The sequence below is a fragment of the Thunnus maccoyii genome, chromosome 21, assembly GCF_910596095.1.
Source record: "Thunnus maccoyii chromosome 21, fThuMac1.1, whole genome shotgun sequence".
Classification (NCBI taxonomy): domain Eukaryota; kingdom Metazoa; phylum Chordata; class Actinopteri; order Scombriformes; family Scombridae; genus Thunnus; species Thunnus maccoyii.
Window position 1 is genome coordinate 22,077,474 of NC_056553.1, and position 27,767 is coordinate 22,105,240.

The 27,767-nt window shown below is 40.9% G+C and overlaps 2 protein-coding genes and 1 non-coding gene across 3 annotated transcripts; 1 reads left to right on the top strand and 2 right to left on the bottom strand.

Annotated features, from left to right (window-relative positions):
- Nucleotides 1–6,641: 6,641 nt before the first annotated feature.
- Nucleotides 6,642–6,713, bottom strand: trnag-ucc. Its single transcript has one exon. It is a non-coding gene; the product is annotated as a tRNA-Gly (tRNA).
- A 1,267-nt stretch (nucleotides 6,714–7,980) lies between these two features.
- LOC121887882 (mitochondrial poly(A) polymerase) lies at nucleotides 7,981–18,974 on the bottom strand. The gene is made up of 9 exons (XM_042398983.1): nucleotides 18,785–18,974; nucleotides 17,416–17,582; nucleotides 17,053–17,286; nucleotides 16,705–16,929; nucleotides 14,998–15,209; nucleotides 13,173–13,399; nucleotides 10,993–11,085; nucleotides 10,806–10,879; nucleotides 7,981–8,596 (listed from the first exon to the last, which is right to left on the bottom strand). The coding sequence occupies exons 1-9, from the start codon at nucleotides 18,963–18,965 to the stop codon at nucleotides 8,276–8,278; spliced, it is 1,734 nt and encodes a 577-aa protein (XP_042254917.1). The 5' UTR covers nucleotides 18,966–18,974; the 3' UTR covers nucleotides 7,981–8,275.
- Nucleotides 18,975–20,113: 1,139 nt separating this feature from the next.
- On the top strand, nucleotides 20,114–27,711 carry map3k8 (mitogen-activated protein kinase kinase kinase 8). Its single transcript, XM_042398984.1, has 8 exons — nucleotides 20,114–20,399; nucleotides 21,039–21,406; nucleotides 21,545–21,715; nucleotides 22,940–23,201; nucleotides 24,076–24,182; nucleotides 25,040–25,192; nucleotides 25,756–26,002; nucleotides 26,124–27,711. Exons 1-8 carry the CDS (start codon nucleotides 20,345–20,347, stop codon nucleotides 26,246–26,248), a joined length of 1,488 nt encoding a protein of 495 aa, XP_042254918.1. The 5' UTR covers nucleotides 20,114–20,344; the 3' UTR covers nucleotides 26,249–27,711.
- The last annotated feature ends 56 nt before the right edge of the window (nucleotides 27,712–27,767 follow it).

The following is a 27,767-nucleotide window of genomic DNA, read 5'->3' on the forward strand; positions in this document are numbered from 1 at the left end:
CAATCTTGGTCATTTACTATTTTATCCCACATAAATAAGGCATTAGATGAATCCAGTAATGGGTAACAAAAACATGCTAAACTAGTCTGCTAAATAGGTAACTAGCCTAGCTTAGCAGAATCTCAGCTATTTTACTTGAGTGATATTCACAATGTGGAGTGGTTAAACTCTGGAATATAACTCCTATATTCCAAAGTCTTTCCAAAAATGCAGTAATATTTTGTTGTAGCCTAAACAAATGAAGTCATCTTATCCATCTGTTTTCTGTCAGCCTGTAAACTTCAAACCCTTTTTTCTCAACTTCAGCTTTTCCCTTCTGCTTTTTCTTTGTGACTGTGGATGCAATCAAAATAATGCCAAATGTTACTTTTCCTCTAACATCTCTTAAGGTCCAGCTCCAACCAGCAGTTGGATAGTGAGCCTGAACAAGTCCCTCTCTGTAGGGCACCGGCAGCGCACAGCTTGTTTTCAGTCTGTCTGATTTCATTTCCGTCGCTCTTTCTTATGCGCAGATCTCCAATTTGTACTTACTGGAATACAGTGAGGAGGAGAAAAAAAAGCACTCCAGTATTTCAGGAATTCACCAACCACCTACAAGTGACATCTGAAATTAATTGTGCATGGAGGAGTAGAAGGGGGAAAATGTTTTCCATAGAAGTAAAACGCGTGGAGGTCGGAGTCTATATTGCATGAGCAATAGCACTGAGGGAAAACAATCTTTTACACTGAGGGGGAATGAAATACTGCGGCTTTGATTGGAAAAATAATAGAAAAAAACGAGGAGCCCCTAGTTTCTGATTATAAAAACAGAGCCTCTGAATTGTATCTTTATGATTTCCTGGAATGAATGCCATTACGTCTGAATGAATGGGAGCCAAATGAACCTAAACAGAGAAGAGGCAGTATGGTACCCATTTTAACATATGCACATGTATTATTTTTGTGCTCCAACACTGTTCAATGTTTGTGAACTTGCACCTCTTTACTTCCTAAAACTGGCAATCAGAGAGATGTTAAATTTCTATGTCTGGGATATAAAATCAGGGACTGCTCCAGACAATTTATGGAGACATAAGATGCTAAGATGAGTTGTCAAATTAAATTTATATTGTAGCATTGCTTGTGTGGGAGCAAGATCGCCAAAAAATCATATATCAAATAATTACAATGGCTTATTGGTGACTATAAATGAATTATCAAGACAAACCTGGAGGATGGAACCCCTTAAGGGGTTAAAGATAAATCTAAGCGGTCACAAGATGATGAACAAGACAGGAGAGAGGAAGAACAAACATCACTGCTACTTAAAATTATCAACAAGTTTTTTCTAGTGAAATGTTGTGGAGTTTTACCTCTTCAGGCTCCAAATGTTGGGAAACAGTGCTGATTATTCCGGAATCTATAGCTGGTACTACTTTTTATTCTACAACATTAAAATCAGGAATCTCTGAAAAATATTATATATGTTTTTGAAAGATTTTGAAAGATAATGTATGTACTACAACAACTATATATGCTGTGGTTGTTTCCGAGCTGAGTGTGAACTTGAACTAGCCCTGCGACTGTGCATATGCAAGTCCATATGAGTGTGTATCTACTCAGCCAGGTCTATCCAGTGATGGGAGCCAAGGCCGGGGCTGACATGCAGGCTCTCAAACAGCTGATAAGGCCCTTGCTGGCTGCAGTGCAGACTGTAGATTAAGCTCTTATAGGAAAGGGAGGAGAAATCTGGCTCATGGGGATGAGGGGAGAGAGGGGGATGTTAGTGATCACCCCCCCAGCACAGGGCCAACATTATTATCTCCACAGCCCCAACACTGTCTCCTCAACCCCCTCCACTTCTACTATCCTTGGAATTGCCTTGTCTATACCCTCCTTTAGGGGCCGCCCGCAGATGGCCAAACATTCTGAACACAGGCCTGATGCTCATGTTCAAGGTTTCTAATCTACACACTGGGCTTTGCTGATTTGTCGGGCTGACTGAGGTTTACCTCACATTTAAAGGTCCCTTTTTCATAATTTTGCTTCCAAATGTTTGGAAATGAATGTACCGTAGAATTATGTGCCAGAAATTAACCAAATTAGTTCAAATCAAATACAAATTTCGAAGAGCTACCTTCATAGAGCCACTATTACTGAGTCCTGATATAGGCTTGCAACACCAGCTCAAGGGATTTCAAGAATGAACGTTTAATTTTGAGAAAAATGTCCTAATGTTGTGAGATCAAAGTGAACATTCAAGAAAAATTATTTTTTCTGCCTGGCGTGAGCTTGGATCAGCTTTAGCCCCATATGACCCTGCACAGGATAAAGGTGACAGTGTACTCCACCAGAACTGCTTATCTGATGACTGAACTGCTTCAGAAACCCCTCCCCAGAATTCGGGTGGGGATGCAGCCAACAATTTCGCTAACTTTCCAAAATCAACATTAAGAGACAAAGCTAGACCAAGAACGTCTCTCTCTAGCTTGCTTTTTTCAATCCATTTCATTATACAACTATTTCTGTCATTTTTCATGTGTACAACCAAGTGCAACACTATGCATGCCTTCTAGGGGAGACCTTCTGAAAATGTGCGCCATTATTCTATTATCACGTCTTGTCCCTCTCTATGACGGTCAGATTTTCACCCTGTCTCTGAGTGTGGCCTTTCGGAACAATTTAATCACTTTTGCTTTCTGACGTGGTCGGACAACACGTCATATGAACTAGTTTTTTTTAGTATAACCTGGCCCTAAGTGAGTATAGACAATGTTAGGATGATTCTGTCCATTATGATTCTTGAAATCTCACTTAAACAACAGTGGGGTTTTATTCCAGTTGTGATGCTGACTGGTGTTAGCCTGGCCTTGTCTTGGAAAAAAGGTGGATTTCCATAAATACTATAAATGTTAAAGGTGTATTCCAGAGATTTAGTAACACACTTCCATAAAGTCAGGGGACTTACAAGAGATCCGTCAAAATCTGTGAAGCAGACACTGTTATATCCTGACTTTTACTCACCCGAATGGGTCAAGCTTCCGAAACACTGGATCCTACACTTCCCACAATGCAACTTTCATTACACCTCTGCTGCCTCCTAAATGTCCACCTCTTTCAAACCCAACACTCACAGCTTATAATGCATGCTTCCTGTTAGAATTTTAAGTATCTATCCCAAAAAAGATAACCCCGATGACATCATCAAGGTTATTTTTCAAACATACAACTGTTTTTACAGACCTGATAGTACTCCTTATGACAAGTAAACTAAACTTAATGTATATCAGTATTGGTGATTCCCCTTTGATTTCACCTTAAAACAAATTAACATCCAATTTAGTATCTTTGATCATCTGGGAATATGTAAAGTCCTATAACTTGAAATACTTCACATCAAGTCAGTTCCTCTTCCCAGCACACTAACAGCTTTGATAAAACAACAAAGTACATGTGGTGGTATAATTGCAGCACCATGGGCTCTGGGGAGTGTCACATGTAAATATATGGCATCACACATGCATTCTCTCGTCACTGAGCAAAGGCACCCAAGAGAGCCTGTTGGAGCTCTGCGGATGAGCTGGGTGTGTTTCCATGGATACCCACCCATGCCCTGATCACTGTGGTACAATGGCCATGTGTGCTCGTGTGTGGTGCGCCCATGTGACAGTTCATCTTCCATCACAGCATGCAGTCACTGTCTCAACAGGGGCCTGATCTGGCTAACACTGAATGGATGTAACCGCTCTACTGTGCAGTGAGAAAAAGAATGTGCAAACCACCATGGCTGCTGACACTCAGAGGCTTTCGTTGCCAGAAACTCTGTGCCAGGCTCCAATTAAGCATCCATGCATCCTATACTGAAACAATGGTACTGTTGGTGGGTACAGTAAGTCCCAGGAATTCCCATACAGCATCAACACATAGCTGGACGCCAACAGTTTACCTCATGGAGCGACGTGGAGTGTTAAAGATACAGGCTTGGGTCACTTGATTGTAGCTTTCAATAACCACATTTTTCAGCAAGTACACACCACTGCAGATACACAGTAGGAACTCTGCAGCCGGAGATACACACAGCGATAACCTCAGGGGCCTCGGCGTGCGGCAAGGCATTCCAGCATTCCCTGCTCCCTCTCAACACGTCCTATTAGAGAAGCTGAGAGAAGCAAAACCAATGGTGGTGTTGATGAGTGGGAAACCTGTGAGTAAGATGGAGACTGGATGCCCCAGGGGCCTCCAGAACGCTTGTCCCTCAACCCCGGAAACCAGCGTAAAGACCTCTCACAATGTTGCTGGGACAATTTGTGGAACTGCAAAGGGAAGTGCTTTGGAGATTACTTTCTCCACACAGCTCACAGGTCTTTGTGGAGTCTGTGGAGGTAAGTAGAAGGAGTGGCAGTGTAGTGATCAGATGGCTTGATAAAATAACTTCTGAAAGTGCGCCAACTGATAAGGCCTCCACATCAAACAGCATAACACCATGTTCTCCTGAAGCAAAATCCTTTTCCTTGCATGCTAACAGCAACTGGCTGCTCAAGACTCAAAACTTTTAAGGGGCATTCAACCTCAAACACATGCCAAGATCTTTTTCATTCCTTCTTGTTTTTCCTACTTTCCCCCCTCGCCGTGTTTCCTCAAATCCCTCCCATGTTTTTCGAACCCTCAGGCCACCTTTTTACATTCTTTCAGGCTCTGAAGGCACATTAGGAGCCAAGAAAAAGGCAGCAACATAAACTCTGGCCATCGCCCTGCTGAACCTCTGGACTTCCCGAGAGAGGGCCAATCCATCTTGGACTTTTTGCCAGTTTTCCTAATAAATCAGAGCCCACAGTGTGCCGCCTGCAAACACCCCGGAGGAAGGTCACTGCTGGGCAGGTTAGCCAAACACATCCTTGGTCCCTTCGCAGACTAAAGTGCTCTATCACTGTGAGACAGTCACATAAAACACTTTGCAGTGGCTGGAATGGGGCAGCAAAAAACGTGATTAACCTTGACACTGACCTGTGGCAACCTTTTAGCAAGTGGCCACAGTTTCTATCTATCCCTGTAATTACCCCATAAATGCTTCAATAAATGGGGTGCAGTGCCGTCCCAGAGAGGTCTATATATTAAAAAGTACTGCACATTCCAAACCACCAAATACAAATCAGAAGATTCACAGTGCTGACATCTCGCTCTTTCAAATGAACCCCAAACACCCAGCAGTCCCATTTCATCAAATTCCCCTGAGGTGTTGATTTCCCCACCCAGTGCTTCTCTAACCACCACATTTCATAACCACTCTGTTGCTCCACCAGAGCAGATCCATCAGTCAGAAACTCACTCATGGAAATAAACAAACTCTGCAAAACCTCAAAGAACCCTGCCACTCTGAGAAGAGAGGGAAGAGATGACTGAGATAGAAAGAGGGCCGGGATGAATTTGAAAGAGAGATGTAAGCTAAAAGTGAGGAGGCAGGGACAGTGAGTGAAGTTCAAAGGCAAGGGGGGTTATGAGGCAGTCTTCTGCCTCTAAACCTTTCCTCCCCATCTGTGCCGTGCCCTAGTGGCAAAGGGTGTATGGGTGGTAGGTGGTAGTTAAAAGTCTATCCCTTCACCCCCCTGACCTCCCACGGCAATGAGCGGAAAAACAGCTGTGGGCTGCACACTCCCTGCTCCTGAAACACTGTCCCATGGGCTTGAAACACACACATACTAACACACTCAGGCACATTCATAAGATGTGAACCTGCAGATGCACTCTTAACACACATACCCTTTGGTCTCCTCTCTTTCCTTTAACTCACAGACACATACATACACTTAGGTTATGTAACTTCAATCAAAATCAGGATGTGAATGACCTTTTCAGTGTGTCGACTTCTTACCAACTCCGGCTTGGCCCACATTTTGAGCTATGTGATTAGTAGACACCGGGAATGTAAGAATCCTCTGGAAGCTGAATTTACATGAACTGAGTTAAAGTGGTGTATTTCTTTTCACATATTTAACATGACAGATCAACCAGCGGATTTTCAGGGAGGTCAATCCATTCAACAGACTTCACCACAAAACTGGCTGACTGTGGCTCCAGTGAGCTGGTTGACCACGTTGATGGGACGTCTACTTCTATATAAATCTGAGAAACACACGCTAGCACCATTATGTCACTGTGTTAGATCATTCGCTGTTAAAACTTTAATCCAGATGTAACATCTGAGGAAACGCCGTCAGTATTCTTTTTACTATCATTTGTTTTAAAAAGTGATAAATATTATAGAGACAAAGGCAGTAAAAGGTAATCAGATGAACAAAAATATCACTGAATACATCATTTAACAATACTATTCCTTAAATAGTTTAAATGGCATGTAAACAGAAATATGAAGCTCTGTTCTTTTCATTTAACCTCCAATTGGTTAGTAAAAAGGATAAACTGTTTATTTTTTCTGTAGTAGTCCACCTGTACAATCAAACTCTATTTAATATAGCAATCCTGCAATGAATGATGATGCTCTACCACTGAGTTAGGCACCTCAGGTGTAAAAGCTTATCTACACCAGTTAGTTTTATTGTAAAAAGTTGGAATGGGCTGAGAAAAACATGTTTTTCTATCCAGACGGATGAACACACACACATCTGAAAAATCAAATGTATAACTAATGATACACAAAAGAGAACTGCGATGGCCGGGAATCGAACCCGGGTCAACTGCTTGGAAGGCAGCTATGCTCACCACTATACCACCATCGCTGTGGTGTAAATGGAATTTTGCTGCCAACTCAGCAGTTAACACTGATGTAAACTGCTGTAAAAGTACTGAGACAGGAGGAGCAGAGGAGAGGAAGAGGGAGGTACACCAGGAGGAGAGAAGACATGAATTTAGAATAATTTGATGTATCACTATCTTATTTTATTTTTCTTCTCTTTAGCTTTCCTATTTTGTTGTTCTTAGCACAACTCCAATCATTCATTTGTATGAAATGCCTGTCAATACAGGTTGTGTTAACTATACAGTATACTGCATGCTACTGTAGCATCACTGTATAAAGTCCTGCAACAGTAACTTATCCAGTTAGCTAACTCTAATGCAGCTATTGATCATCATAAGTTTTAGTTTATTTAACATTATGAGACATTAAAAGCACACATCTACAAAATGTCAAGGATGACAAATCAAGACCTACAAAGAAAATAATTTAATCATACCAGGAGTACCTGGAGTTGAAGTTTTTCATGTTTCATGTTCATGTTTATGCAGAACACTGAACCAAAGACAGTCAGTTATCACAAACTCCAATTAAATATTCCAACAATTAACGCTGCAGGTAATGGAGGATGTTATGGAAATACAAGTATAGTGTCTATGAACAGTTAATTAGCATAGAGGCTCACTTTGTTAGTGTTTGCTTGCCAGTTGTAATGCTGTAGGAGGTTATGCAGTGAGGCTACAGCAGTATGCAGTATTAACTCTATTTACTCTTGAGTACTTTTATGAAGAACATTAGCCTCAGCTAACAGGTATTTATCCACACAAACTGTGGATGAATACTTGCCCTCCTTGGCATCAAGTCTTAATAAACTTTATCAACTTACTGAAGGAAAAAAAAAACAATAAACAATAAACATAAAAGGCTCATTTTTTAAATCAACTGATTGTATGCTAAGGAAATGTATCAAGTTTTATATTTTTTTTATACAGTCCTTTTTAACTAACTCACAGTATTCCGTTGTGGGTTTTTTTTGTATTTTTGATACATCTGATACCTATTAACTGCCTTAAGTCAGTTTTGGGGTTCCATAATAAGCGATCCCTGTGTTTTCAGTTTATAGTTAACACTTGATTATTCCATTCATATTGAAACATTAATGTAATAGAAAAACTTCCATCGTGTTTTTGTTTGAGGTGTAGACACATGATGTTGTAAGTTACAACATCCACGTACACAGATTTTGAATAAAGATGAATCTAGTGAATATACAGTTTATGTTCCTTAATGATCATCTGGCAGGCCCTGCATCAGTTTCCACAGTATTTCCTTTAATTACAACAGAGCAGGTAGATGTACAGTCATGTATACATCAATCACTCCCTTATTCCAGGTCCCAAACTTATGCACATACAGGCCTCAGTAGCACCCTCCAGTGTCTGTGTTTGGAATGACAGTCCTGCAGATGTATCCTCTGCAGAAGCTGCTCCTGCTCTCTCCTCATCTCCTTGGTGAGACATCAGACATCACCCAAGGGTGTCCACCAGTGCATGAGATAAAGTAACGATAATAAATGGAGGATGTTTCTGAGATCTCCAAGAGTCCTTAGCTCTTTTGCTGATTTTTATTCTTCAGGGATTCTAGCAAGCCCTTGATCCTCTCACTGGCCGCCTCCCTTTTCCTTTTCTTGCGACTTTTGATCCCTGCAATTTGGGAGGGCAGAAGGAGGGTAGCCAGTCCCCAAGGTGTGGGACGACCTGCAGGACTGACGGTGTCACTCTGCTGGAGCAGCCAGGAGCTCTCCTGACACAAAGCCACGAAGCGGTCTAGTTGTGTGGCGTTGACGTTCTTGCTGACGTTCAGAGAGGTTTCGAAGGGGTTCTGGATATGCAGCGGGGTCACCTCTGGCTTATTCTGCTCTTTGCCCTGGAGAGAGGGAAGGGAACAATGCTGGCAGATGAAAATATGTTTGTGAGCAGCAGCAGCCATAAGCGCAGTCCTGCATGTACTGTACGCTATGGTCCATCTATCTTGTTGGTCATGCTTTTAGCGCTTTGCTGCTGTATCTGGGGCACTTATGGCTGACTGGAACACCTCTCTGCAGGCTAGCAGATAGGAGAAGCAGAGACATGGACATGGCTCTGGAAGACATTTTGACTTGAAGTGTGAAAAAGGAAAATAATTCAGAAATGGGAATGACAGGCTGATATAAAAACCTGCAATTCACCCTGAACGAGTTAGGAACGGATGCATATATGGTCTGCACCTCCATCTAGCAGTCCTGGCCATCACATGAACCATCAATATGAAGGTCAGAGAGAAGTGAAGACACTTCCATGGTACTTTGCATGCACATATCCTTTGCTAAAGCCGCATAGAAAAGGGGCTGGAGGGATAAAGGGATGGAGCTGTGGGGGGCAGGAGGGACAGAAGATGGCAACATAAAGCCATCAGTCAGAGGAATGGAGCAAACCGGAGAATTGTGGCACAGTAAAGCAGATTTATGGCTGTTTCTCCACTTGTGAAAGCCTATAGGTTTGGGTCACGGCCACCGTCTACCTGCAGGCTTCCTCTGCTGTGTCAAACTTGATATTAGTCTCATATATTAGACCGCAGGGTCTCTCTTTACCAACAGCATCAATTCATTAAACTCAAAGCACTAGCAAAGTTCCTGCATCTCATAGAATGTGCCACCAAAGCATAAAAAACAACTTTATCAACTACATTTCTAGGAGAAGAAAAAATAGGTGATGAACACGATGTTATTCAATGTTACAAATTATAAGAGTGAGGTTAATTAACTATCCTGTCCAGCTTGAGAGGGAAAATTAGTTCTGAATGCTCCACTGATGTTCATTTTTCAGATAAAGTATGACTTGGAAAGAGTTTCCCGCCTTTGGCTTGATGTTTCCTCTCCAATGTATTCATTAAAACAGTAAGTCATACCATCAGTGTATGAAAAGTATTGCACAGGCAAATAGAATAAATATGTCTTTGTTTACACTTAGCATGATGGAGCTCCTAATTGGGATCTCAGCTCAAGGGCGCCGGGCCCCGTGGGGCCGACATCAATCACACATGACAAGGACAGCTGTCATCTGTGTGTGTGGGAAGACGCCATCCAACCAAACTGCCTTTATTACCAACAGATTCTCTGTTGCTCTCTCTGTTGGAGCTCAGCTCTGGGACTGGGAGGGAAGTTGAAAGAGGGCTGAACTGGCTCTCTGCAAGTGCTGAACGCCTTTATGTTCTGGTTTTTCACTGATGCAACAGTTATGAGCCACCCAAGCAGCAGGATAGTCTAAGGGTTGGATAGACCATTTTGTGAGTAAAGCCTGACTGCTACTAGATTTTTGTGACCAATACCAATATTGGTATTTGAGAGCAACAAAAATCTGATAATGATATATGGCGCAATTTTTTTTTCAACAAAAACATGTATCATGCACAAACATTTTTTGATAAGGATTCCTTTAATTTTAAAAACGTATGTGCAAGATATTTACTCAGTGGGATGTTTTACAGTTGAAAAATAAACTTGTCAGTACAATTTCTGTATTATCACAAACATATCTCTAGCATTTCTGTATTGACTTGATTGATTTAACTTTTTTGTTATTTGCATAGATATACAAAGACACAGATACAGGCCTATATGCAATGAGCTAATATATTCATATCTTTATTTGTGAGGATGCCTGGTTGCAATATCCATGAGGAAGACACTACAGACTGTAGCCCTTTCCAGACATGGAATATGCAACACCGCTACCTTCATCAATCTGTTAAAAGAGTGTTAAAGTTATGTTTTGTGTCATTCAGACAGGTGTCTTTTACATTAATGTTCCTTAATCTGACAACATTTAATTCAGACTTGCGCTTGGTTTTACGGAAATGTTGACAGGTACCAACTAGTAAGCAATTTTACATAAAAGTGACTCTGTCCTTATTCAGACCAAGACCAACATGTAGAACTATCATTACATTAACATTACAAGGTGAATGTCTATAATGGGCAAATGTGTGAATTAATTTCAACTTGATACATGCTAAATGCTCAACTATGTAAACTGTCACCATTTGGGCAAATTCTTTGGTTACATTGGAAATTGTAGATAAGAATAATCATACATACCTTTCTGATATTTATGGACATCTTAGTGAATGCAAAAGTGGCGTAGAAGTCAAAGAATTCACACAGCAGTTGCTCTGAGACAAAGAGAGAAAAGTCACGTAAGCATGGAGGGCCGCTAACGGAAACATCGATACCTATCAAAGTGAATTGCAGCCCTACAGCCCTGATTCCACGCTCTTGTGCTCACCTAGTGTTTCTGTGTTGCTCTGGAGCTGGATCTTGCTGAAGTCGCTGACAAACGTGCAGTCGTTCCCCTCAATCACGCTCTTGTCTGCGGGACCTTGTGGGACGAGAGCGGGGATACAAGGTAAATGACTGACTTTACAAGTCTATGACGGCCATACAGAAGACAGTGGAAACAGAGAGACACAAAAGGAAGGAGAAGCGGTGCCTGTCTGTGTGTGTGTGTGTATCATGTTGGTCAAAGAAAGAGAAAGAAGACAGCATGGGTCATGTCCTTGTTGGGCTGGTTTACTTCTCCAGCAATGCCCTTGTTACCAGTCTCCTTCAACATGATAAGGCTGGTGCGTGTGTGTACGTGTGTGCGTGTGTGTCTGTGTGCTATGCCACTGTTTAAATAGCTGCCTGTATGCTCGTGCGTGTGTCTAGGGGAGGTGGGGTCATCGACCTTCCCAGAGTGATGGGCCTTTTATTGTCCTGTAAGCACTCTGTGTGATAGAGTCTGCGCTAAACGGAGCCGAGGAGGAGGAAGAGGAAGAAGAGGAGGGGGGTAGATTGCTTTTGGAAGGCAATTATCAGGCAGCCAAGGTGACAGCGAGAGGGAGAAAGAGAGAGATGGAGTGGGTGCGGTGGACTCGCAGGCAGACTGGTGTGTTGGTGCTTACATTATCACAGGACACTGGGTTCCACATTCATTACACGTATACACATGGTAACAGGAAAGTAACATATGCCTGTAAGTTTGTAAGTCACTGGGATTGTACAAAAATTAAATAAAACAACTGCAGACACTCTGAGGTTATGGATGAAGGACATGCTTGCTACTTTAGGTTGCTGGGTCCCACCTGGATACATTTATATTTTTGACATACCAAAATAGGACTGTAATTCCATCAATTTCAATTTTTATGTTTGGACAATGTTTAAAATGTCTAAATGGTGAAAATCAAGTTATGACAATGTGAGAGGATAAGGTAACGACAGTCCCATAAACTGTGAAGTGAAGAGTTACACTACATAAGCACCTGCAGCAGTTTACAGGACTGCAGGTGGATGGAGCTGGCTATCTTGTGTTGAATTTAACAGTTGCATCTACAAGAGTGAAAATGAATCTGCACTCTGGTCTGTGCTCTCGGTTCTTGTTTGTTAACTAGGTATCATCTCCGGTTATGAAAGTTAAAGTGCTGGGAATTGACTTAACAGTATGCAAATTCTACTTTGTTCAGTCTGTCTCTACCTGCCAGAAACTAATGCCAGCTAGTGGTCAGCAGATATCAGGTTGATCTTTTGTCAAGAGACACAAAGCAGCAGCTGTTGAATGAGTAAGACTTTTCTTTTCTGTTCTGTCTGTGCTGAAACTAAATATCAAAGTTGATGGCCATGCCCTATTTATTTGACTCATCGAGAACTAACAGTCCATAACTGTGTGGAATAGCCTGTAACTAATGTATAATGATAACCGCCTTGCAGGTGGTCCACATGACGTCTTAAAAATGAGGTTTCATTTCTGCATTTTGCAAGAGAAAGAATCTATTAAAATTGTGAACTGATCTTGTGCTTGCAAAAATTCTACATTTATTTTTCGGGCCATGTCGTCCAGCCCTACATCAAAGAAACACTGAGCACGTCCTGCTGGTGTTAAAGTACAGATACTCTAGAATAGGAGTTTCCAACCCGGAGTCGGGACCCCAACAAGTGATCTGAGGGCTCGTGAGATGCTCAACAGGATATTATGCTTACTGTGTGTTTTCAGATCTTCCTCTAATCTCTTTTTTTTTCTTTTAAATTAGAGTGTAGAATAATTCTACCTCTATAATTTATTCAAATACAAAAAAAAGAAAAAAAAATCCTACTGTTGTTGAATTGGTCACACCTGGTAGACACATGCTACTGGTGACAAGGGGTTGAAAGTGAACATAGCTTTGCTTTTAAGGGTTGACAAGCCAAAAAACCTGAGAATCATCTCACCAGAAATCCTCATCATAAGAAGATTGGCTACTTTTCTCTGTCTTATGTGATAGTAAACAGGGTTTTTTTGTGTTTTGGGCTGTTGGAAAACATCAACATTTCATTTTTTGACCAAATAATTGATCAATTATTCAAGACAATTCCTGTCAGATTAATCAATAATAAAAATAAAAAACACTAGAAGACATCTCCTGAGTGAAATCTGGTGTAGAGTGGTACCTGCAAGGTCTCGGAGGTGGTCCAGGGTGGGGATTATTGGAGGGCTCCTCCTCTGCAGGAAGAACAGTACCATGACGGTGAGGGAGAAGTTGGTGATCCAGGCCCCGGGGATGCTGCTGGTGATGCCATGAGCTCGGGCCCAGCAGCGCACGGTGAACACGAGGGAACGCACACGTGGGTCCAGTTCACCGTACAGGTAGAGCAGCTCTGTGCTCTTGATGGCCACCCTGTGGAGAACATACAGGAAGACAGAATGAATCAAGGATGAATAATGCAGAAAAATAACCTCTGTAAGTATTATATATTATATTATTGGATTTTTATCACTGATGCATAAATATGCAAGCAGCCTTTTACTGTCATAGTAGGTTCAAGTGAAAGTGTTTTAAAATATTTTACATAAGCTACTGTTGAGTAGTCATAACATTGCATTATTTTAAGAGCTCATCATACGTATTGTATGTGTATCTTAAGCTGAGACTAAAGCTGTCAGATAAACATAGTGGGGCTAAAAGTACGATATTTTCCTCTGAACTGTAGCAGAGTCGCAGTAGAAAGTAGCCTCAAATTTGTACACAAGTACAGCTCTTGAGTAAATGTACTTAAAATTCCTAATTCATCCAGTGGTGTTGATCAATGCCGCCCAGACGACCTCACTACGCCACTGCTTGCTTTGGTAAAATATTTCTATTAGAGCTGCAATGATGAGACCATTAACTGATTAATTGCCAACTATTAAATTATTTTTCCAAATTCTCTGATTCCAGCTTCTCAAATGTGAATATTTTCTGGATTATCTAGACTTCTGTGTCAGTAAACTGAATATTTTTGGGTTGTGGACAAAACAAGACATTTGAAGACGTATGTCACCTTGGGCTCTGGGAAACAGTGATTGACATTTTTTGCCATTTTCTGACATAAACAATGAATTGATTAATTGAGAAAATTATAATATCATGAGTTGCAGCCCTAATTTCTGTACCTGTCCAGTGTAGGCCTGTTCTAAAATGTCTGCAGTTTGTATTTAACACCTTCCTACAGATCTGATTAGAAAAAAAGAGCTGTGAGTATAAAATGTGAGCACAAATTCTCTGCTGACTGACTGAAAATTCGAAACCTGTAAAAATGTATGTAATGTATATAACTTCACACCTGATTACCTTCATTAAATCAAATACTGTATTATGCTGTATGTCAAGGCTCAGTGACACCAAAATCACAACTAAACCACCACTAGAGAGCAGCATTCAGCTCGGCAGTGACTGACTCAGTCACACCCAGCTGCCATTTGCTGTCACACACACACATCATGGACAGGAAAACGCTGCGCTTCAAAGATTTCAGATCACGATTTGAAAAGAAGAAAAGTCCCCCTCACTTCCACCCACACCTTGTGGTTCAAGGCCATTTCCTTAGAAACTGCAGAGTGGTTTTCTGTACGTTAGCAGGTGTGAAAGTGTTTGTGTATGCATACATATGTCGGCATCAATATCTTTTTAGGTTGAAAGGGAAGAAGTGAAACACAAACAAGCCCTTTGACTCAGTTTCACGGTGGAAAGGATGCAACTGAACTGTCGCAACACTTCCTGCCAAAGCATGGTTTCTGTTCGGGGGGGGGGTTTTGCAACGCTAGTGTGGCCAAAACAATATCCAGGATCATATAGAACTAGCAGTTTCTGTGAAGTAAGAGGGCTATGACAGACTGAATTTGACATTTCGAGACATGACCCCTCTACTGTACGAAACTGACCCCTGCTCTAATGATCCACCAGAGCCATGACAAATAAGGCCTTGGTTTCATGGTCTGTGTGCGCAGGATGAATACCTGTTGTTGGCTGTGAGGTCACACTGAAAACCAGAGGGTTGGTGGGCGAAACGGACCAGGGGGCATCGAGCATTGAGAATCTTCTGCACCCCAACACATCCGGGACCAAACTGGTCCACACATGTCCCGATGACAGACAGGATGCTCTGGGTGACAGCCCGCTCTGAGTTGGCCCGCTTCATCTGATACTCCAGCGACAGACCTGCTTTTGGCTGCACAGAGAGATAGTGCTGTCAGCTTTGAAGAAAGACAAAATGAGGGTTTAATGTAGGGCTGCAACTAACGATTATTTTTATTATCAATTAATCGATTGGTTTATAAAATGTCAGAAAACAGTGAAAAATGTTGATCACTGTTTCCCCAACGTCCTCAAATGTCTTTTTTTGTCCACAGCCAAAAGATATTCCATTTATTATCACAGAGGAAACCACTGAAAATATAATACAGAAACCAGAAAATATTCACATTTGAGAAGCAGAAATCTGAGAATTTGGACAAATTTAAATATAAATATTTAAAATAGTTGCAGATTAATTTAATAGTTGGCAACTAATCGATTATTTGACAAATTGTTGCAGCTCTAGTTTAATGATATTCAATGATGTTGTGTGACACATCAGCAGGAATTTGTACTGCATTAACAGCTCAAATTTGGTAATTAAGAATAGTTAAAGACAGTACAAATGCTCACATGAATGAGATGACAGACCACTCTGCTTTACAAAAATAAAAACTAATTTTAATGATTCAGGTACAAAGTAATCACCATTCCTGGCAATCTCCTGCATTTTATTCAGGCTAATATGTTTATTTCTGCAGATTTATCCATGATGAGATTTTTCAAATGAATAAATATATCTTCTATCATGTGAGAAAACAGGGTTGTGGTTTGATCATCAGGATCTGTAGCCTATTTTTGCAGTTCTGCAAATGATCTGATTTCAGTTCTTACAGCATATTAATCATTAAATCCTCATTATATCCATATCACAATTAATTTTGATGCTTTTAAGACATACTATAGATCTTCTAGATTAGTTTAAACAAGTGCTTCAGGGAACAGTGGGCAAATTGTTTGCTTTACTGCTTGAATGTGAAAACCATCTTCATAGCACAGCAGCCCAGTGTGTCTGTAGTATTTTTAAAAACATTTTTCTAGTCTTGCAGAATCAGTAACCTAACCAGTAATATTTTAGTTTTCCAGTTGTAATGTGTATTATCTGTTTTATTTGTTTATTTCACCTTTTTCTCATTTAATTGCTGTATTTTATTCCATTTCATTCTCCATACTTCTGAAAAGAACTTAAAATTAAAAATTTCTAATCCTCTTGTAACTTTGTTTTGAAAGCTGCTGTGTAAATTAAGTTTATTATGCATGTCATTTTTTCACAGTTGTCCTCAGTTTTGCTCTGTGGAACTGAGCCCTTATGAATTGCAATGTAGCCGTGGCCACATCAGCTCGTAGTGGTTTCACATGGCAACTGCAAGTGGAGAGCGGTGCTTCTTTTTACACAGCTCAGTATAATACAAAATGTGTATATTATTTTGCTGGCAGATGTATTGTTCCTTTGCAACTTTAAAGATTTTATGTATGGCAACTAAAATGTTATGTTTGTCTATACATATGTAGTCATCAGCTTTAGTTTTTTAATACTTAACCAAGTCTAGTTTAAGACACCAACTAAACATCCCAACATCCATCATTACCATCTTTATATTCCTTCCACTGATGCCGTCCAGGTCCAGAATCATATCCAAGTCACAGCCCAGCTTCCCAAAGCCGTTCACTGATGATCCAAATGGCCTGATGGTGCATTCTGGGAAATAAGCAGTGGCAATGTCCTGGAGCAGAGAGCAGACGAGGAACCGCAGTCGGCTGTTCTCCTCTGTAAGCTGGTAGGCTTCTGTCAGGGAGGTTATCTGTTGGGCTATCTGAGGGGGGATGAATAGACGGGCCGTGGTCAACACAATCCTTTAGGCATACACGTAATTTCTTTCAGAGATGTATCTAAATGGATTCACACAGATCTGTCTTTGAAACAGCCAACCACTTACGCTCTCCTCTCTGGACAGCCTCTCTATGAGCTCGTTGATGGGAATGGTGGTTTGTGGTTGGCTTTGTTGGCTCGACTGCTGGTTTGATGAGTCCGCTGGGCCGAGGTTTCTGAGTGACAGCAGTCTGGATTTAAAAGGCACCATGGATTCATGGCTGGCGCTGGGGATCGCAGCGCCTTCAAGAATTGAAGCAACGCTTTCCCGTTTAGCAAACTCCACTACTGCATACGTGCCCTGGAGAATAACACCAATACACACAACTTAAGCATCCAATTGAATCCTAGCATGACACTGAAGATGCACACACGAGCACACATTGATGAACAACACTTATGTATCTGTGGTGAGGAGTCTCGCACTTACATAGCTTTCATAAGAGAAGTACTTCTTGATATCTCCATGTCTTGATAAATACTTGAGAATCTTTTTCTCACTGGTTCTGGAGGGGCAGCTGATGAGAACAGATCTCTCCGCCTGTTCTTGTCTCTCCGCCTGGACAGCATACAAAGACTTCCGTCCATCCTTTTCATCTGAGAGTAAAAAAATGCAAAACATTCAACAAATGCAATATTCACTTTCAGTTTTGCTTGGAGGGAAAACATTTATTTATTGCAACTGTTTATTTCTGTGTGGTCAGCAAGGCTGTTTCTTGCTATATGCAGACTATGCATGTGCGTAGGGCCCCCGTGACCGCTAGGGGGTCCAAGTTTTTTTTTTTTTCCTCAAATATAAATTGACACTTTCAGTAATCAAGTGTCCTCATGTGTTAATCCAAAACACATGCATTATTTGAGCTCACAATGACTAAAATAAAAAGGTATGTATAGATCAAAACGCAGTTTTTATTCCAAGAGCTCGTTGCGTTACAAGAAAACCTATTTCAAAGTCATCATCAGATTCTCACATATTGATGTACTGATGGCTGAGTCGGTCAAGTCTGACAATCTGACAGTGAGATGACTAGATCAAAGACAACGTTTAGACAGATAGGCTATTTTATGCACAGTTTTATGTTTATTCTTGTTCATAAATTTATAATTTATCCAAAACATTGTGTGTGTGTTTTAAAGTCATTTTATTGGTTCATTATTTATAATTTGCATGTTTGTTTTGATTTTGATATTAACAATACAGCTAAGTTCCTTAAATTGAAATATGTTTTATATAAAAAGTTGTATATATAGAATATGATGCAGGTGTGTATTCACGAGTGCTTGAAAAACAAGAGTCTGCATAGGGCCCCCAAAGAGCTAGAAACAGCCCTGGTGGTCAGTATACTGTTGTGGTCAGACAAAACTTTGCAGCATTTCTTACAGGCCCCAAAGAGTGGGGCTATCAGAACTTCATAGAAACTCTTAATAAAAAACATATGTGGCAATGTTAACAAGCAAAATGCATGCATGCCACAGGTCACACACACACGTTCTATATGTGTCAGAGCAAGTCTCATGAACTGCTCGGCATACATATCCACAAAGCAACATCTACTCGAATTGAATCTTCTCTGAAACAACAGCAGAGTCACTTGGAGACACATTGAAGTAGTACTCATTAGTGGATAAACAGAAAGCCGAATTTTACCGAGCCACTGGTGATGTCTTCAAACTTTCATTTTCTATTAAATAAGCTCCTTAACTTTGGATATCCAAGGTTTCCCGAAACATGAAGATTTATGAATGAAGTGTGGATCAGCGATGTATCAGAGGTTTGTTTGACATCTTCATATACTGACCAGCTTCGTCTTTCCGCGGTGCTTCAGTTTGCGCAGCAGCAACGTTTGTTCCAATACTTCTGAGAAGAAACGTGTCGACCCTCTGTAGGCACGTCGCCAGGCTGCCCCTTCCCCTCATATGTAACCTGCACACTGCAATGGAGGACGCCATTGCTGCTGTCAAAGAAATGAAAGGGCGCATGCGCCTGGCTGTATCTACGGCTACCGAGAGGCGCGAGACAAGACGTCATTTTGGCGATATAAATGAATACATGATAAACATTCAATGAAACTGGAAGCCAAGAATGTAATACTATACTATGAAAACAAAAACCAGAGGGTTCAACGGATTGTACGTTTAGTCATTTTAATGGGAAAAATTACATCCATACATCCAAGTTCTTGAATTTAGGAAGTATTTGAGTCTATCCAACTCATAAAGTGTTGAGCATGTTACTGAAAATTAGTAACGTTAATTAGTTATAGTTACTAGTTACTTTGTAACGCGTTATTCTCAACACTGCTTATAAACAAAAAGAAACGTGCACATTAAGTTAGTATGCTCCAAGAATTCCTTGGAGAAATATGATTTTATTGCCTATCTTTTCTGTTAAGTTATTAATTTATATTATTTTTTATTGTTGTTACTTTCACTGTCTGTCCTGTTACCATGTTGAATCCATTAACCAACTGAAAGTGAAGTCATGCCTGTTATGTTATCTGTTTTTCAATATGATGCCCAAGTGTTTTCTGTCTTAATGTCACATGCTCTAAGTGACTGTTTCTATGAATAAAGAGATGGGGGGAATGATAAATACATGTACCGTTATGGATGACTGGTCATTACTCAGTGGTGAAAGAAGTTTTCAGATAAGTTACTGAACTAAAAGCAGACATAAACCCTGTAACAATAGTCCATTATGTCCTGCAGTAAAACGTTGCTTAAATTACATAAATATCGTTAGCAGAATATACTACATGTATATACTTATAATTACTGCTGTTACTGGTGCATTCACTAAGTATGTAACGGTTGTAGCTGCTGATCAATATAAATCATATTTCGCAAACTCTATTTTTTTAAGTGTTCAAATAAATGTAGCGGGGTAAAAATACAATATTTCTCTCGCAGATGAAGTGGAGTACAATTAATTAGCAAAAAATGGAAATACTAAAGTATAAGTACCTAAAACAATGGAGTACATTAGCCTACCTAAGTAAAACTAGGTCACTGGTTCACTGAGTGTGTTCATGCAAGTTTAAAATTTAATTTAAACGTGCTGTGGTGAACTTGAACATGTCTAACGTGTTATATTTCTATTGTGCATTCACAATATGCCACTTACATTTTCCTCAGGAAACTACCCAGCGATTCTTTGGAAGTGGATGACACGTGATTCTGCGATTGCGCCACATGAAATTTGATTTTCATCTGAGAAAACAGAAGGGAAAACGAAACCTACGCAGAATAGAGCGCTGGCACCTTACATTAAAGCCCCTCCACCTCCGCGCTGATCGGCTCCACTTCCTCTGTTTACTTCCTACAAACAGTCTGGCTAGTCTCAGTCAGTCAGACAGTCGATGTTGGACGATGGAGATGCAACAGTCTCGTGGAGCTTGAGATTCACAGATCACGGTGAGTACTTCCTGTTCTATTCTTCTATATCTCATCTGACGTTATAATCAATGTCATATAATAATAATAGCTGTTACACAGAGATTGGTTGTAAAGTCTGTATATCCCGAATTGTTACTCTCATTTTGCTCTAGACGCAGTTATTCTGAGTATGTACATTTCGATTGTGTTCAAAAATCTATCTCGGTTATTTTCTCAAATTTAACAAGTGGGTTTGGTGGGAAAGGAAACCCCTCTCTCTTAAAAAAAATATGTTTTGCAGATGTGTATGATTTGCATGCAGTAATTTGTGTAACAAGCTATTCCAAAAAGCCAAGCAAAGTGCGTTAACTAGCTTTTTCTCTTACAAACAAATAATCAGCATTGTGGGTATTTTATAGTTGTAAAATAAGGTCCAGGCTTTCCTGGGGGCTTCCCAGCTTTACTGTGAAACTCCCCACATCTGCTTGGAAAACAATCTTTTAAGCCCCTCCCTGTGTCTCCAGCCAGCTGAATCAAAGCAAAGCAGTGTCATTGTAAATCATGCTCTCTACACACTCCGATGAACTTTTTAAAGTCATGAACTGACTGATCACTGATAGGATCTCTTGTAATTCTAAACAAAAAACTGCAAACTGAACTCCAGATGTTTCATTTCAGAGCGAGCAGGAGTCAAGTCAAGCACCAAGATGAAGTACAAATATGACGACGGCATTGATCTGCTATTGGCTCACATGAATTTAGAGGACATCATCAACGCTGCAGAGACTCTCTATCAGCTGGAACAAGAGGAGGAGGAAGGGGGTTTGTTGTTGGAAGAGGGGCTCTCCCAGGAGGAGATGTATGAGAATGAGGAGGCTGGGGACTCAGTGGGCTCGGGGAGTCAGCAGAAGGACTATAATGATGGGGTTGGTGGTGTTCAGTACGGGACGGTGACGGACCTCCTGTCCTTTGTCAACCAGCTCTCCAACATGCAGACGGCAGCCCTGCAGCACCTGCCCGAGGAGAAGGGGGTCTTGCTGAATAAGGTGAGAAGCTGTTTTTTGTCCTTTCTGTTTCCATAACAAGACTAAATGTCAGTGTGCATGATGACCTTTAACTATCAGACTAGAAAAACATGCAGTATTTCCCTTCTTTTTTTAAAAAAAAATGACCTTTATTTGCAGAAGGACATGGCTATAAAAAAAGGCCGCTACCAGATCAACATGGACGTTCTCCTGTTTCCATGGAAATTGACCTACAAGAATCACGGCTGTGACCTCGTGCCTAAGGGCTCATTTGGGAAAGTCCACTTGGCCCAGGACACAACCACCAGGAAGAGGATGGCTTGCAAACTGGTGAGTCTTGCTGAGCAATGCCTGGAATTCAACCTGTGCTGACTTCTCGAAAGTCTTAGCTCCGGGTGCCAAATCTTTCATCTGCCAAGTACTATTTGTTCACAGAGCAACTGCTTCTGAATGAATGTTAAAGTCAACATGACATTTGGTATGTTTTCCTTCGAAATGAAAGAGGAACAGTGCTCCCTAAAAAAAACATGTTTCTGAAACAAATTTACAAAATGGGCTAAGAATAATGTAAGAATGGAAATTTAATAGTAACTTCCCTCAGCTCCTCTGGATGTTTTTTGACACTTAATGGTAAATTCATACTAAAATGAATTTATAGGCATGCTTTAGTTTAACTCTAGCAGTCCCTGGCACACTTCTCAGTATACACTGTTCTTTTCATCCTATTCACCTGAGGCGTGTTTACTCTTTTCTACACAGAAAATATTGACAAATGAGGAAGTAGTTTCCTAGTCTGGTGCTATCACCAGATATGTTGACACAGTGTGGTGTACACACACTTACCAATGCACTGGTGCAACCTTCCCGGCAGCAGTTTATGTGCTTGGTATCTGAGTTACAATAGATTTCCTGCATATCAGCAGACAGCCTTACATAACAGTGTCATCAGTTAATCATGATTTAAGGATTGGCCAGTGTTGCAACAAGCATGCTTTTAAGGAATAGTTCCACATTTTAGGAAACATGTTCATTTATTTTCTTGCAGAGTTAGGTGACAAAATTGATACCACACTTAAACACTATAGATAGGAGATGATTAGCTTAGCTTAACATAAAGACTGGAAACGGGGAAACAGCTACCCTGACTCTGTCCAAAGGTAAAAAAAAAAGCTCACTAATTAACATGTATCGTGTTTAATCTTTACTGGAGTGCCTGGCAAACTCACAGTCACTCCGGGAAGTTACTGCGCCCAGCCAAGAAATAGTCCAGCACATAATGCCCCATAATACATCCAACTTTTTCATTTGTACGCTTTGTTTTTTGTACTGATTAAACAAAGTGTTAGCTTTAGAAGGTGCTAAGTAGTGTAGGCAATTTTTTTTAACCTTTGGACAGAGCAAGGCTAGCTTTTTCCCCTTGCTTTCATTCTTTATGCTAAGCTAAGCTAACTGTCCACTAGCTCTAGCTTCAGAATTATTGTAGAGACATGAGGGTGGTATTGCTCTCATCTCATCTAACATGCATTTATTTACATCTCATCATCACCCTCACAGATCCCCATGGAGAACTTTAAAGCAGCTGACATAGAGTTCCAGGCCCGCTTCCGCCATGAGAACATCGCTGAGCTGTACGGGGCTCTGCTGTGGGACCAGAGCGTCCACCTGTTCATGGAGGCTGGCGAGGGTGGCTCAGTTCTGGAGAGGCTGGACAGCTGTGGGCCCATGAGGGAGTTTGAGATCATCTGGGTGACCAAGCAAGTCCTGCGGGGCCTGGAGTACCTCCACTCGCACAATGTTATCCATCATGACATCAAACGTAAGAGCAAGAAGAAAAAAAACATTGTTGATAGAGTATAAATAGTTCCGGAAATGGAATGATGTCAGTTTTTAAGAGAGTCTTAAGTGGTTGGCAGGAAAGAAGTGAATCAGTCCAAACATACCACAGAAATCTGACACTGACAATATTTTAAAGCAACTGATTGAAATGAGTTTCCTCTTGTGTAGGTTTGACAAACTATTTCTGAGGAAGTGAAAGGTAGTCAGGTTACACTGACTGAGACTGGTAGCTAATGACTGAGATTACAAAAAAAAAGGCTTGTTACAGTAGGTGGGGCTCAGCTGAGGTTTGATGTTAGGTAGCTCCACATTGGTTGGGATCAAAGCATTCTCCAGAGCCGTCTGTCAGCCTCATGGCCTAAAGGCTGTTTGGTGTCTGGAAATTCCAGCCTGCTTCTTATGCCATCTCCTCCACAGAAGGGTTAAATGTAGGGTCCAGAGAGGCGAGTGACTTAGGAAAATGGCCAACCTGGCCCTCTGACATGTTGCTGTGGTTCTTAGTGTACCCTGCCTACGATCAAAATATGTAATTATACCTCAGTAAGGGTTTTTAAGCACAAGGATGAGACTTTTCACAAAAGGCTTGTCCTCAAATCATCTGTTGAATTCCTTTGCTAAAAGCATGTGACTTCTTCTTTGAAGGCTTCGGTTGCCTTTTCCCAGTTGAAATCAATGCAAACTGAGTGCAAGCCAGTTCCATATGTCTGACAAGTCACTAATTAATCCTTTTATTTTATCAAACGCCAGCCTGCACAGCATAGCATAAACACTGCAAATGTACAACACTCTCTGACAGGCTGTACCTCTTTAACATCTGTGAAACATAACTTTTCATTTTCTCTTTTTTTTTTTAGCCAGTAACATTGTCTTGATGTCAGACAAGGCAGTCCTGGTGGACTTTGGCCTGACAGTGCAGATGACAGAGGATATATACATTCCCAGAGACCTGAGAGGAACAGAGGTAAGACAATAAACCAGAGATCTGATATGTGTATTGTGGTCACGTTGTTTACAACTTTCACAGGCTTCAAGCCAAAGCCTGAAATGGATAGATTTCTGTTTTTTTTTCTTTTGTAATTGCTACTCTAATCAATACTTGTTTGCTAAAAAAGGCAGCAGTCACTCAGGCTAGACTTCCTTGGGGATTTTAAGAAATAAGTCTCGAAGACTTGTCAGCACTCATCTCTCTTTTTCAAAATGATTACAGAAAGCCAATGATTGGCAAGTCATTGTGCTCATTGACCTCAAAGATGCTAATAATAGCCTGCTCTTTCTTGGGGCTCTTGGCGCTTGCACGTTTTAATCAGCACTTGGGAAATTTTAGGCGTAATCCCAGAGTTTTCTCATGAGTCTTTTTCTCCCACCCTGCATCCTCCTTGCTTCCCCATGTTTTGACCCACATGTTTGCATATGTACTCTGGGCCTCTCATAGCTTGGCTTGTGGAAAGTCCCAGGGCAGACACCCAGAAGTAATAATACAAGAGACACAGAGCTAGTAAATACACTGGGCTGCTCAGGCTGACATGAACATGGGAGAGCAGGCTGGAATTTCCAGCAGAGAGAGACAAACTCTGGTAGTGAGTTTACTTTTCACACTCTGTACTGCTCTTACCTTGACACACATAGCGTGGGTCTAAAGGTTACAACAGAAAAACCCTTTAATGGTTGCTTGTTTTCCTGTTTGGTTTGGCACTGTTACACTCATTGGAATGAAAAAAACAAACAAAAAAAGAGGAACCACTTTCATAACTTTTTCTGCCATTATCTTCTGTCACTCTACTGTATCCAATTCATCTCATTATCCCTTCTTTTATCTAGATGTATATGAGTCCAGAGCTGGTTCTGTGTCGCGGACATACCACCAAGACAGACATCTACAGCCTGGGTACCACTATCATTCACATGCAGACTGGTAGCCCTCCCTGGGTGCGGAGATATCCACGCACTGCCTACCCATCATACCTCTACATTGTAAGCACTTGTTTAAAAGAATCATACTTACATGCCTCAAGATAGTATCTTTACCTTGCAGCATTTAAAAGAGTGACAAATTTTTCCATGACTTTGTTCAGGTTTTCCATAGCGTAGATTATCATGAGTAAGAACAGCGTGTTTGCAGAACGTGATCGATGACCCATTTAGTCAGTCACTACTTCTGTTTCTTTTAAAGGCTTTCCATTACATGGGTTCTATGCTTTTAAGAAGTGCTCTTTCTGTTTTTGAAATGATTATCAGCTCTTTTCATTTAGACACTGTTACTCACTTCCTCATGAAACTGTTATGGGGAAGTAATGTGACATGGCAAAGTCACTTTTCTACCTTTCTTTGTTCTCTTTTACCACAACTAAACTTGTTTTACAAGCTGCTACTCACAGTGTAACTCACAAAAGAAAAACTGGGTCACAGCTGCTGGAGGAATTCAAGCCTGTTTTTTTCTCTTTATCACAGGCCTTGACTGTCTTTACAACTTTATTTTTGTCTCTGTCACTGCAGTTTTCTCTAATGCCAGTTTTGCCTTATCTCTCTCCCTGCAGATCCACAAGCTGGCACCCCCTCTGGAGGACATAGCGGAGGACTGCAGCCAGGCCATGCGCTCCTTCCTGGAGCGAGCCCTGGAGAGTAACCCTGCTCTGCGGAGCTCGGCGTCTGAGCTGCTGAAGGACGAGGCCATCAACCCGCCCAGGGAGGATCAGCCACGCTGTTGGAGCCTCGACTCAGCGATGGAGGAGGCCAACCACGCCATACTGCGCCAGCAGAGCCAGCACCATGACACCACCCAAGGTAAGGACTTAGGTGTGGAGGTTGACGGTGTTTCCTGTGATACACATTTATGAATGCAGTTCCACTAGAAATAGTAACAAATAATTTTATAACACTAAGTCCTTATTTTTCTTTTCTGCAGAATCTTCGCTGTACTCTGAAGATTCTGGCCACATGAAGAGGAAGGGCTCTTTGTACATTGACTTGGGGGCCTTGTCAGGTTACTGTAAACTGGTGACAGGCCCCCCCACATCAGAATATGGCTAGCACTGGACCATCATGGCCATTTATTTTGCCGAACTTTAGTTGAAGACAACTGATAATTTACCATTATCCTTCTTTGACTGGCTAACTCTTCACTGTTGAGGACTGATGAACAGTTCAGGTGGACAGCTGCAGGTGGCACGGCTCACTGATGAACTCTTTACAAGACTCAGGATGACTTATAATGAATGGAATTAGTTGAGCCTTGACGCTGAAATGGGCTGATGTTGCTCAGCAACACTGCAGGACGGTGTTTGAATGAGATGCATTGTGTATTAATGAGCATTAAGTTTTGGTATGAGTTCCCAGAGCCCCTTGCGGGATGTTTGTACATGCTTTTATTTCAATGTGCACAGTAACAACTCAAATATATGTTTTTTTTCTCATGAAACTAGAAGTTATTTTATCACTAACAATGTAAGCTATTTGTTCAAGTATGTGTGCATTATGCAAACATGATTGTATGTAGTTCTTTATGGACTTCCTCCTGTTAGTTCCTGTGGAATATTAATAGCATGATCATGCTATGCAAATGACGCTTCTGTGAAATGCATGCTGAATCTGATTGTGTTTTGTACATCCTGTGAGATGAGGCCAGCTGTGCTTTTGACTTAACAATGTTTGAAAATGGAAGGGTGTAATTTTGCTGTTGCTCCAATAAAATGAAAAGCCAGTACTCTCTGTGATTTTTCAGATTGCTCAATTTGGATTTTCGCTTCACAAATAAAAGAGATACCCTTTGAAATGAAAACTTTCAGTGAGCCAGTATGTTTCATGTTCTGTCTGTGTATAAGCTCTACTTTCTTTTTCTATGTCCTCACTATTTGACAGTTGAACTCCTGTAAACTGAACATGTGAACAAGTGCAAGAGATAATGCAGGGATAGTCATTTTCAATGTATAAACTGCAAGTTGAGCAATAAATAAGATGAATTCATGTCAGTATAATATCTCTGAGCAACAAGGGTTTTTTGCTTGAATGCTCTCATGATTTCCAGCTGTAAAACCAGAGGCTGTGTGCAAAGATGTGGTATTTGATACGGAAATGACAGTCTACATCACTGATGAGTGTTAATGGAAAGGACAGATGAGTTTTGTTCGTAGTTTACGAACGTGGCTCCATGGTGACATATGAGTGGGCGGGGGACACTTGACTTCCCCCCCTCTCTCTCTTTACTATAAAAGTAAATATAGTAATCACACTGGAAAGTGCAGCCTCTGCACTTAATGCACCCACATAGACTGGTATGGAATGAAGTTTCATTATTTTATAAAAAAGAATAAGAAGAGTCTACAGCCAGGCTAGTGGCTCTGTCATGCTGTACTTAGGCACTGTTGCTTTGAGCTAATTGCTAATTAATGTCAGCATGCTAATATGCTCACAGCAGCAATACTAAGATGTTAATGTTTAGTAGGTATAATTTTTACCATGTTCACCATCTTAGTTTGGCATGTTGGCATGCAAACTAACCAGCTGAGGCTGTGTAGTTTTGTATTTAAATGCATAAAAATTAAAATGGACC